Below are 13,042 nucleotides of genomic sequence, written 5' to 3' on the forward strand. Positions count from 1 at the left end.
GGGGGTCACAGATTACAGGATGCACTAAAGTAATAACTTGATTTACATGAGTAAATGACCAAAACAACAATATCATGTAGTCATTCTAGTGCCAGCAAGCAATTATGTACAAACTCTATAGTAAGGCCGGTATATTTTACCATGTTATGTGCAACAGACAACCATGAAACATGAAAACATCAGACAAAGCTACAAAAGTTCCTTACCCAATGTGATGAGTTCAAAATATCCTTTATTTTATCAAGATTTTTGGAATAACATACAATTTTAAATAGGCAGCTAGATGATGATCTACAATGCGACATCATACAAGCAAATAACCCCAGCTATTTTTTTCTGTGTCATTCCTCTATTTTTTCTTTCACTAAAATCAGTCATTTCTCCTTTTTAGGATCTCCCTTCCCCACACTTGCTTTCTCATCCCACAGAAAGACACTAAAATAGAAGACTCGAAAGAATTACACAAATGAACAACAGAAAGTGAAATGTAAAAACCATAAAGGTAGGAGGTCGAGAAGACAAGAGAGAAAATGGAAGGAAGAGATGAAAACAGAAAATATAATTGCTTTCTTGCTTAGAAAATCAATCAGAGATCATAGATAAACCCAAATAGAATTTATTTATATCATACAATTTAAAAATGATAAGACTTGTATAAGTAGTGGTTTGTACGAGGAATGTTTTGCCCTTCATGAGAACCTCACTAGGGAATGTGAGATGCCAATGTTTGGTAGAAATATGAAAAAAAAGGCCAAGGAAAGTAACATGGCCAGGAATATTAAAAGATGAAGGTGGGAATGTCAATTTTTGTGTAAAATGACTTATGTGCCTTTCTCCTTCCACCCACTTATCTTGTTAGTCAGGCATTTTTTAAAAATCAATCATATTCCTGAGAATGTTTGATATCAACCAAACATGGATTATTTATAGGAATGTAACTTACCTAGGCACCACATTCCGAAGAATGTGCTAAAAAACATTCCTTATACCAAACACCGCCTTATTTAGGTCATGACAGCTCAATTATCAATGTCAGAGTTGTGATCAAAAAAGTCATCCTCATCACAGCCCCTAATTTGCTTAAGAATCAGTAATCAGCTCTACACCTCACTGCACATATATCAATTCATTTACATAATCTTTCAACAGATAATAAACCTCAGATGCCAATTAAAACAGATGATTCTCTGTGATTTTCATCCAATTTCAGTATTTTGAAGTTAAGAAATATGAAGATAATCCCCCTTCTCTCAGTGAAGGGAAAGCAAAAGAATATATCAATGAAGAAGGCATTTTATATTCACCAATCTAAAACTCCACAATAAAAGCAAGGAAATTATATGAACAATTTAATACCTAGAGAATCTAAAAGAAAATATATGAAAATGTGTCAAACAGCCTATGATAATCTTCAATACAAAGTACTGAGGGTATCAATGTGCTTGACTCTATCGTTTATTGTAGATAGATACAGTTAATTCATTTGAATATAATTAACAAGCAAATTTATTAATTGAGAATTTGTGTTTTTTGTTATTCGAAAAGCAGTAAGAAAAGTCTGATAAATGGTTAAAAGTTAAAATGCACTCATGCAACTTCCAAAACACGAATTAATTTTCTGAAACAAATGCTGACCTTGAGTTTTTTGTTGTTCTTGGTTTCGGTGTACATTTGAATTTCTATAGCATAAACCTCCAAAAGTTGGGTTCCTTTCTTATGGTCATCTGTGCCATCTTCTCTTTGACAAGATTTGTGAAGTTCCTTCAGGATCTGACAGAGTCCAACAAACCATTAAATTATTAAACACTAGTAGATACCAAAAGAATCACACAGGCATTCAAATTATGTTGGATTGTAAGTTACACCGTTGCACCAAAAAGAACATATTACCTTATTCATCCGTCCATATTCACCAATATCAAAGAATATCTTACAAAGCTTCAGATTTGTCTTAAACCACAATCTCTACAAAATGAGAAAGATAAAATATAAACATAAGATCAAGTGCATGGGATAAGTCATAACAAAGATAATCTCCATTGGATTGACCTCGTTCTTTGCTTCTTCAAGAGCACTCAGAGTTGTCTGGTAGAATTCCTGCAGAAGGGCAAAGTTCTGGCTAGCTGAACCTGAGACGTAGTCCATGATGCTGTTAATGCACTTTTCACTATAGTTACGCGTCACAGCTGACTTAATATAAGTCAACATCTCCCTGTAGGCTTCCATCATCTCTTTATACCTTCCAAGTCGATAATAGAGCTTGACAGTTTGTTTTAGAGCCTTGAATCCCCTGGTAAAATTAAAAATAAATGAATGTCGTATGTAGTAGTTTCTTATCACTTTGAAGAGATTGTAAGACAAATTTGGCTATGTATTGCATTAAAGAGTAAAAAAACAAGGACACATGATTAGACAAATGTATTATCTGTGTTAATTAAATATCATTATGTACTACTCAACTAGAAGGAAAGAGAAACAGTCTTGCCTTAAAAAAGAAATGAAAAGAAACACAAACAGTGCCAGATCATCAAATTAATAATGATAAAATAAGTTACAGAACACACACAATTATAATGCCATTAAATTGTCAAATACAACTTGCACATTTTTTTGCTACAACATCTGATAAGGCTAAGGCCAAACCTAAAATTAAACATGTGTATAAAAGGGGCAAGAGGAAGGTTTGGTTGTTAAATAACCAACTTTCCCTCCTCTCCCTTGGTAGTTAGTAGTTAGATACCTATAAATAGAAGGTGAGGCTAAAAGGGTTGGGCAGTTAAGAAAATAGTGGGAAACTGATTGTGGAATCAGTTAGGGAAGGATTGAGGGATCCTTTTTCTGTGTTTCTTTCATCACCTTCTTGTAATTCTACTTCTTTCTCAATAAAATCATTAGAACCCTACCATGAATTTCATTGATCATGGGTTAGGGGCATTTCTTTTCACTTCCTTATTCTAAATTTCTTACATATTGATACCAGTGCTTATCACTGGTATCAGAGCACCATCTTGGTGCTTGTTGGGAGAATCACCACCGCCGCTGATAGGGTTTCATCGCGTGGTTTCCACACGAGGCATGGCGAAGGATAATGAGAGTTGGATGCTAGAAAGGGAAGAATTACGAATGAGGTTGGAATTGACTGAAGCTCGAACCAAGAAGACGGAGGAATTGTTGGCTGCCATTGCTACCAAATTAGGGGTGAATTCAGGTGAGAATTCCACGGGGGGAGGCAATGAAAATGAAGTTGACAGTTACAAATTGAACCCTGGTCAAGATAGGTGGAGGAAACTCGAGATTCCGATATTCATGGGAGAAGATGCCTATGGGTGGGTGCAGAAATTGGAGAGATACTTCTCGATGAGGGCTATTAGTGAAGCTAAGAAGATGAGAGCAACTATGGTGGCACTAGAAGGTAGGGCACTCAGTTGGTACTAATGGTAGAAGGGATGCAACCCTTCACCCTCTTGGGACAGTTTTAAAATAATTGTGGTTAGGAGATTCCAACCTTCCATGGTGCAGAATCCCTTTGAGTTGTTGTTATCATTGAAGCAGGAAGGAAGTGTTGAGACACATGTTGATGAATTTGAGAAATATACGGGAGCTCTTAAGGATAAAGATCTGGGGTTCCTTAGAGGGGTATTTTTAAATGGCCTCAAAGAGGAGCTAAGGGTGGAGGTGAGGCTTTATGAACTGGAATCCTTACAGAAGGTAATCCATAAATCTATACTCATAGAACAGAAGAATGTAGTTGTGCAAAAGAGGACTCACATGAGTTATTCCAAAAGTTTTGGGTCAAATCGGGGAAGTTCTTACAACAAGGTACCTTGGACCCCTCCTCAACAAATAGTAGTAGGAAAGAAGGATCATTTGCGGGTAGCTTCAGTGTACAGGGAAATCAAAGGATTACTCCTGAGAATAGCAATTCCAGAGGCCTAGGGGAGTACAAGAGGTTATCTAGTGCAGAAATGAGGGAAAAAAGAGAGAAGGGCTTGTGCTTTAGGTGTGATGAACCATTCTCCAGAGAACATAAGTGTGAGAATAAACAGTTGAGCATGCTATTGATGGCTGAGGAGGAAGAGAGTGAGGAAGGGGAAGAGGTAGAGACAGAGCTGCAATCCTTCAACTCCTTGCAGCTGTCCCTATATTCTATGAAGGGGCTGACTTCAACCAAGTCCTGGAAGGAAGGGGACTTAGTGGGAGACTATCCAGTGGCAGTCATGATTGACTATGGTGCTTCCCACAATTTCATATCAAAAAAACTAGTAGATACCCTGAAACTCAGTGTGGAGAAGACTCAAGCTTATGTAGTGGAAGTAGGAGATGGGCACCATATACAATGTCAAGGTAAATGTGCCCAACTCAGATCCTCTTACAACAACTAGAGATAATTCAAGATTTCTATTTGTTTTCTCTAAGAGGGGTGCATGTGGTGCTTGGGTTGGACTGGCTAGCCAGCTTGGGAGAAGTACAGGCTGACTTTGGGAAGATGAAATTATATGTCCAGAAGGAGAGCTCAGTCATTACTACAGAGGGGGGACCCTGCTATGACTAAAGCAGAACTGTTGTTGGGAGCTTTTATGCAAATCTTAAGAAAGGGGGGTGAGGGCCTATTGTTGCATTGTGATGATACTAATAGACCTGGAGCAGAGAGACCAATACCACCAGATTTGGAAGGAGTGTTGCAACAATTTCACCCAGTTTTCCAAGATATTTAGGGTCTACCTCCTACCAGAATGCAGGACCATTCCATACACCTCAAGGAGGGAGTAGAAATTCCTCATATCAAACCTTATAGATGCCATCACTATCAGAAATCAGAAGTAGAAAGATTGGTGGCTGAGATGTTAGAAGCTGGGGTTATCAGGCCTAGCATTAGCCCCTACTCTAGCTCTATAATTCTGGTGAAGAAGAAGGATGGAGGCTGGAGGTTTTGTGTAGACTACAAAGCTCTCAATAAGGTAGCATCCCTAACAAATTCCCTATTCCCCTCATTGAAGAATTATCAGATGAATTGAGTGGATCTAGGGTGTTTTCTAATTTGAATCTGAAGTCTAGATATCACCAGATTAGAATAAGCCAGAAGATGTGGAGAAAACAGCCTTTAGAACTCATGAGGGACACTATGAGTTCTTAGTTATGCCCTTTGGGCTAACTAATGCTCCTTCAACATTCCAGGCCCTCATGAATGACATCCTAAGGCCATACTTCAGAAAATTCACCTTGGTGTTCTTTGATGATATTCTAGTGTACAACCCTGATTTGACTTCCCATGGGCACCATTTGGAAGTAGTTCTAGCCCTATTGATGAAGAATGCCCTCAAGGCTAATCCAAACAAATGTAGCTTTGGCCAAACCAGTATTGAATACTTAGGACATGTTATTTCAGCCGGGGGTATTTGCTGATAGTTCCAAGGTAGAAGATATGAAGACCTGGCCAGTGCCAACCAATATCAAGGGGTTAAGGGGATTCTTAGGACTTACAAGGTATTACAAGAAGTTTGTAAAGGATTATGGCAGGATTGCTAGACCCCTCATTAACTTGCTCATGAAGGAAGCTTTCACTTGGTCAGATGAAGCCAACTCTGTCTTTGAGAAGAAGGAGGTTATGACTGAGTTACTTATGCTTGTTGTTCCTGACTTCAACAAGGAATTTGGAGTGGAGACTAATGCTTCCAACAAGAGTTTAGGGGCTGTATTGATGCAAGGGGGGAGACCCTTGGCCTACTGGAGCAAGGGGTTATCTCCAAAGGCCCAACAAAGATCAGTATATGAGAGGGAGCTGATGCTTCCAACAAGAGTTTAGGGGCTGTATTGATGCAAGGGGGGAGACCCTTGGCCTACTGGAGCAAGGGGTTATCTCCAAAGGCCCAACAAAGATCAGTATATGAGAGGGAGCTGATGGCATTGGTGCAGGCTATCCAGAAATGGAGGCATTACCTCATGGACAGACATTTCGTAATTAGAACTGACCAGAGAAGTTTAAAATTCCTAACAGATCATAGATTATTTTCAGATGAACAATTTAAGTGGACTGTGAAATTGATAGGTTTGGACTTTGAAATTCAGTACAAACCAGGAAGTGAGAACTTTGTTGCTGATGCTTTGTCTATGAGACTCATGTATACTGTTATCACCATAGTAACTAATAAGGAGGTTGCAGGCTGGGTTGAAGAGTTGCAATTGGACCCTAAGTGGAGGCAGGTGATGCAAGACCTGATGGTATCTTCTACTAGCCACCCAGGGTTTGAATTTAAAAAACGGGTTCTATACTACCAAAACAGATTGGTCTTGTCAAGGAATTCTAACAAGATTCCCCTTATTCTCTCTGAATGCCACGAGACCCTTGTAGGGGGGCATTCTATTTATCTAAGAACTTACAAGAGGGTTGCAAGCTTTTTATTCTGGGAGGGGATGAGAACAGATATCAAAACCTTCATACAAAAATGTGACATCTACTAGAGGAATAAACGTTCCACTTTGGCACCTGCAGAGTTATTGCAACCTCTACCTATCCCTCAACAGATATGGATGGATCTCTCAATGGACTTTATAGGAGGCCTTCCTAGAACCAAAGGTAAGGATACTATCTATGTAGTGGTGGATAGGCTTACTAAGTATGTTCACTTCTTTGCATTAGGGCACCCTTATTCAGCCAAAGATGTAGCTGCTGTGTTTTTGAAGGGAGTGGTTAAACTACATGGATTTCCTAAATCCATAGTTTCAGATAGGGATCCTCTGTTTCTAAGCCATTTCTGAAAGGAGTTGTTTAAATTGGCTAGTACACAGTTGAAGATGAGCACTTCGTACCATCCTCAAACAGATGGGCAGAGTGAGGTGACTAACAGGTGCCTAGAGACTTACTTAAGGTGTTATGTGGGTCCTAAGCCTAAGCAGTGGGTGAATTGGTTGCACTGGGCAAAATTTTGGTTCAATTCCAACTACAACAGTTCAGCTGGAATGATTCCATTCAAAGCCTTGTATGGGAGAGAGCCCCTTGTGTTGATAAAAGCAGGAATAATGCCATCCAGAGTAGAAGAAGTCAATCAGATGTTTAAGGAAAGGGATGGGATACTAGAAGAACTGAAAACTAACTTGGCTAAGGCACAGAATTTGATGAGGCAAGTAGCTAACAAACATAAAAGAACAGTGGAGTTTGAGGTAGGAGACTGGGTGTTCCTCAAGTTGCAGCCCTATAAGTTGAAATCCATTGCTACTAGGCCTTATGCCAAACTAGCTCCTAGGTATTATGGACCTTATCAAATACTTCAAAGAGTAGGGGAGGTGGCCTATCAGTTGGACCTACCTGCTGGAACTAAAGTTCATCTAGTTTTTCATGTTTCTCTACTGAAAAGGGCTCTTAAACCTCATCAGCAGCCTCAACCCTTACCACCTATGTTGAATGAGGACATGGTGTTAGAGGTGAGTCCAGAGGACATCACAGATTATAGACAGAATGAGCAAGGGGGGATGGAGATCTTGACAAAATGGCAGAATCTCCCTGAGCATGATAGCACATGGGAGTCAGCTACCACTCTACAAGAGACTTTTCCTCAATTCCAACTTGAGGACAAGTTAAAAAGTTTAGAGGAGGGTATTGATAAGGCTAAGGCCAAACCTGAAATTAAACATGTGTATAAAAGGGGCAAGAGGAAGGTTTGGTTGTTAAATAACCAACTTTTCCTCCTCACCCTTGGTAGTTAGTAGTTAGATACCTATGAATAGAAGGTGAGGCTAAAGGGGTTGGGTAGTTAAGAAAATAGTGGGAAACTGATTGTAGAATCAGTTAGGGAAGGATCAAGGGATCCTTTTTCTGTGTTTCTTTCATCACCTTCTTGTAATTCTACTTCTTTCTCAATAAAATCATTAGAACCCTACCACGAATTTCATTGATCGTGGGTTAGCGGCATTTCTTTTCACTTCCTTAGTCTAAATTTCTTACATATTGATACCAGTGCTTATCAACATCTATATCTTTTTTACTACGAATCTCTCAAGAGAGTAGAGTTCTTACCATTCTGCCTTTTCTTGTTCCATTTGCACGACCTCAGCAAAACCAGCTAGTGCACTTTCTGGATCAGTTTCAACCAAACCTATATACAAACAGAATGACATTGTCCTAAGGAGTCAGTGCGGAAATTAGATCAACCAGCCTTGAACAACAATTATGAAAAATCAAATCTTGCAACTTTGGAAAAGAATTTTAAATGCTTGAAATTGAATTATTTAACAAGTCACTTTTTACATTATTTCCAAAAGATATAAACATAGCATAAATAAATCCAAATCAACAAGATAATTTTAAATCCAAACATAGCAGAGTTGTGAAATGACCGAACACTGATTTTAAATTGGAACAAATTAGTTTGGGATGTCACATCATTGATCCATACACTATGAAGCTATGAGAGAGGATACTTGAGCGAAAATTGAGACAAGAGATGAATATCACTGAAATCAATTTAATCTTATGCCAGGGAGGTCAACCACATGGAGGTTATATGCTTGTTATGGCGATTGATGGAAAGATATTAAAGGAACCAAAGGGACTTGCACACTATCTTCATTGATTTGGAGAAGGCGTGTGATAAGGTTCTTAGAGAAGTCTTATGGAAAGCTCTAGAGGAAAAAAAATGTTCGAATTGCCTATATTCAAGCAATCAATGATATGTACAAGGGGTCAAGACCAGCATGAGAACACGGGGTCTAAGAAAGTTTTCCTATTGTCATAGGACTATACCAAGGGTCAATATTAAGCCCCTACTTGTTTACATTAGTCTTAGATGTACAAACTGAGCATATCCAAGAACCAGTGCCACAATGCATGCTTTTCTACGGATGACACTATCTTAATGGGAGACTCGAGAGAGGAATTAAATGGGAAGCTAGAAATGTGGAGACAAACTTTAAAAGCACATAGATTTCATATAAGTCGAAGTAAGATAGTGTATATGGAGTGTAAGTTTAGAAAGAGGTGGACAAATTCTACTGCAAAGATAATGATTGAGGATCATATCATACCACATAACCATAAGTAACAAGATTTAGGTATCTCCGGTCAATCATACAAGAATGGAGGCTAGTTCAACTCCTTGAGGGAGAGCAAGAAAAAACATAGGCAAAATGATTAAGAAAGACTTGAAGATTAATGTTTTGTCAATACACATGATTTATAATAGAGCACTATGATGTCGTTTTATCCATGTAACTGACCCCACCTAATGGGGAAAAGACTTGATTGTTGTTGTAGTAGTTTGGGATGTGATCTAATTCTCAAATTCAATGCTAAAATATCGAAGTAAGCAAACTTCTCCTAATTCATAAATGCTAAAAAAGAAGCAAAACTAGTAATTTTGTTGGAAATACCTTTCGAATTGTAATATTGATTCTCAATATCCACATCTTGCTCCTCTTGCTCCTCATCTGAGTACTCAAACCCGTAGTCCTCCATATCAGCATCTACACGGTAACACAGACGAAAACACTCAATGTGTTGAAGTCAATTGATAAAAGTGAAACCATCCATCATGATTACATTTTTTCAAACCAAACCTCAAAAGTCAATATTAGATGATATTTTGACTTCCATGTCATGAAATGTGAATAATCAATGAAGGATAACCATCAAACCATTGAGGCAAAGAACGGCCACTCAATTACCCTATTTTTTTCATTCTATAATTTGAACATTTCATTCAGGTGATCTGCCAGACACACTTTAGACACATCACTTCACAAAAATAAGAAAAAATAAACATAGATGTATCATGTACTCACGCCCTAAAAATTCAACAAACTTAAGTTGATTGGCATCTTCCCAACACAACCCTCACTTTTATCCAAGTGTTGGACTTGTTATTGAATATTGCATCAAAGCTCGACATAGGAAAACCCCACGTAGTGGGATAAGAGTAAGATCCTATTGTTGTTACTATTTTTGTACTTCTAGGCATGTTGGTGAAGTGTAAATAAATGATGATTAACAGTCCATTTGTTTACGTTCTCAAAAAAAGTGATTCTCCAAAATCAATTTTGCAGAAAGGCTTCTCCTAAAGCTCAACCAAACAAAAATGAATGTCAGAAGTGATTTTCCTAAACAAACGAACCCTAAGTATATAACCAATAAGCAGGTGCATTGTCTCCTAGTACAACCTACAAAACACTGAAACATACAAAAAAACAGAAAACCTCGTTACACTCATTCACTTTTTTTCTTTCAAAATTAGGTTTCCCAAAAACTAAAATCAACATTGTTATGAACACAAATACATGGACAAAAAACATCAACACGTTGTCAATTTATCATCGATTACGGACTTACAGACACATTCTAGAACAACAGAGTGAGCAACTTCAGTTAAAAATTCGCATCGAATAAATCACGCATGTAATTAAAGAACGGTTCGAATTTTCAAGTTTCATCAAATCAAAACAGGGGCAATAAAAATAACGGAATCAATCATGCATAAGAACTAAACAAGAGTGAGATAATTGCTAGGGCACACGAAACGTGAATGATGAGAAGGAGAAGGAGAACAGTCGTACCCGAAGCCATGATGTGTTGAACGGGATGAGTTGAGAGGTTCGAGTTAGGGTTTTGATAGTAGGAATCAGTGAGTCGTGAAACTACTAGTTGGTGTTTGGTATAAAAATCGAATGAGGGAGTAAAGAAGGGAGAGGAAAGGGAAAATAGGTGAGGAACAAGATTCTCTCTGGGAAATAGAGTTCTGTTCTTCTTTTGTTTTAAGAGGAAAATAAAGTTTTTTAAATTAAAGTCCACACATTGAACTTTATAGAAAAATGAAAGAAATTTATTATATGATGGTTTTCAAATATTTTATTTCATTCCTTATAAGATTCAACTAAAAAATACACATAATAGCATGTACAGAAATTTCGTGCCTAATGGTGAATATTGTGATATTATATATTCAATTTTTATATATTTCATTTTTTTTAATTAAAATGTATTTTTGTGTTTGGTGTACTTTATATTATTTTTTTTTGTTTTACGATAATGTTTAATTTAAGGTGAGACATATGATTAATTAATGTATTGATGGTAGTTGTTTAGGATTATATAGTTTTTTTGTAAAAATTAAATAATGTTAAGGACAATATAGGAAATGAAAATTATACCATGAGAAGTTATTTCAAGTTTTGACTTTATATATAGTATAGATAAAAAATAAAATCATAAAAGTGTCCTAATATCCTTAGTATTTATTTATGAATAAAGGCACAAACTATTGTTTTACATGTTTCTATAAGCCATGTTTAGTGAGAGCATATTTGTCGTACCATAAAGTATGTCACTTTATATGGTATTATTTGTGATTGATTGAAAAAAATACATTTAAGTTAAAAAATTAATGATTAAATATTTTTTTGACCAATCATAAATAATGACATATGGAATGGTACACTTTTATGTGATTGAAGGTTTCCACTCATATTTAGTATAGCTTTTTTTTTTTTGGTAGATTTTGCTTATTTTTTAAAAAATAAGTTGAAAATATAAATTATGTATGTTCGGCAACCAAATGAAATTACAAACTCAATTTTTTTTTTTTTAAAATAAGCGAAAATTATAAACTCCAAAATCATGGGTTGGTTTATTGTTTGTTAGCTTCTTTTTTTCACTTCCCATTTTACCCCATCATAATTTTACATTTCTCCTCATTTTTACTCCTCCACCAAACTTTATAACTCTTCACATCATCAATCCCAAATTTTCCTCCACCTTTTATCACCACCAAGCTCTATTCACTCCTCATAACTCTCCCTTTCCTCCTTCTCTATCACCACTTACCTTCATAACTCCATAAAACTCATTTTCCTCCCTCTCTACTCCCTTCTGAAACCATAATTTCACTCACGCTGATCCATCTCCTCATCCTTTCATCTCCATAACAGAATCACTATTTCGTATTATTTAACTTTCTTTATTTCTTACTGTTTTGTTTTGTGGGGTTGTTTTACTTTCTTTATTTCTCACTCTTGTTAGAATTTCTGACAATTTATGGGTCACAAATATAATTCTATAATTGTGTTATGGACATTATTTAATTAGCCAAATATAAAATGGTCTTCAAGAATTAATTTGGTGGCTAAGGGCATATGTGTCATGAAATATTATAAGTGTAGATACCGCTACGGTTACTTTTATGGGTTATGATCCCTATTTGTAGAGCAATAGGTTTAGTTGAGTAACTGAGAAGAATAAAGGTGGATGAATAAGGAGTTGTCCATAAGGGATCAACACCCATCACAATTCTATCAGGTTCAAGCTCTCCTTGGCTTTTCATTCCCCTCTAGAGAAATAGAAGGAAAACCATCAGACTCTATCATCTAGAAGATCTTCATACCCACGTACCCTTGAAATTCCAAATGGCTAATCAATGTATGCTCTTCTTCTTCACTATGAAATCAATTGGGGTTTCTTCGGTCTAGATCGGGGTTGTTCCATTTGGGTTTATGTATGGGCATAAACATTTTGTTATAGGAACAAAGCCTTGATCATTAGGTTTTCCGCATTCAATTTAAGGGATTATTTAGAGAAATCCAACAATTGGTATTAGAGCCACCCTAATTTGATTCATGTGTGAAATTTGGTCTTCTGAAGTATTTCCTTTTCTTCCCCAAAATTTGGATTGATTTAGGGTTTGATGATTTAACTATGCCATGGATTGATTAGGATAGAAATTCATTGTTTTCCATGTGCATATATACAGATTCGAAATTGAATCAATGATTTTTTATGGTGTTCTTTTATTTTTGGTGGTTTTTCGGGAAAAAATGATGTAGAAACTGCCATGTTCGTGTTCTGTCGCTATGCTCTCGCCCAAGCGAGAGTATCCTCGCTCAAGCGAGAACTAAATAGAAGCATTGTCTTCTATTGCACCTAAGCGAGAGTACCTCGCCCAAGCGAGAACTAAACATAAGCATTGTCTTCTATTGCGCCAAGCGAGAGTACCTCGCCCAAGCGAGAGTACGCTCGCCCAAGCGAGAGTACGCTCGCCCAAGCGAGAGTACGCTCGCCCAA

At 37.0% G+C, this 13,042-nt stretch overlaps 1 protein-coding gene across 1 annotated transcript in view; it reads right to left on the reverse strand.

The window, feature by feature from the left end:
- The window catches only part of LOC109361298 (COP9 signalosome complex subunit 2), a 12,770-nt gene extending 2,038 nt beyond the window's left edge, over positions 1-10,732 (reverse strand). Inside the window, exons 1-6 of the mRNA XM_019606732.1 lie at positions 10,543-10,732; positions 9,364-9,456; positions 8,012-8,090; positions 2,050-2,290; positions 1,891-1,965; positions 1,636-1,770 (exon numbers count right to left, since the gene is read on the reverse strand). Coding sequence (XP_019462277.1) covers positions 1,636-1,770; positions 1,891-1,965; positions 2,050-2,290; positions 8,012-8,090; positions 9,364-9,456; positions 10,543-10,552 — 633 coding nt within the window. The 5' untranslated portion in view covers positions 10,553-10,732. The remainder of the gene's footprint in view (positions 1-1,635; positions 1,771-1,890; positions 1,966-2,049; positions 2,291-8,011; positions 8,091-9,363; positions 9,457-10,542) is intronic.

This window comes from Lupinus angustifolius, chromosome LG01, assembly GCF_001865875.1.
Source record: "Lupinus angustifolius cultivar Tanjil chromosome LG01, LupAngTanjil_v1.0, whole genome shotgun sequence".
NCBI lineage: Eukaryota > Viridiplantae > Streptophyta > Magnoliopsida > Fabales > Fabaceae > Lupinus > Lupinus angustifolius.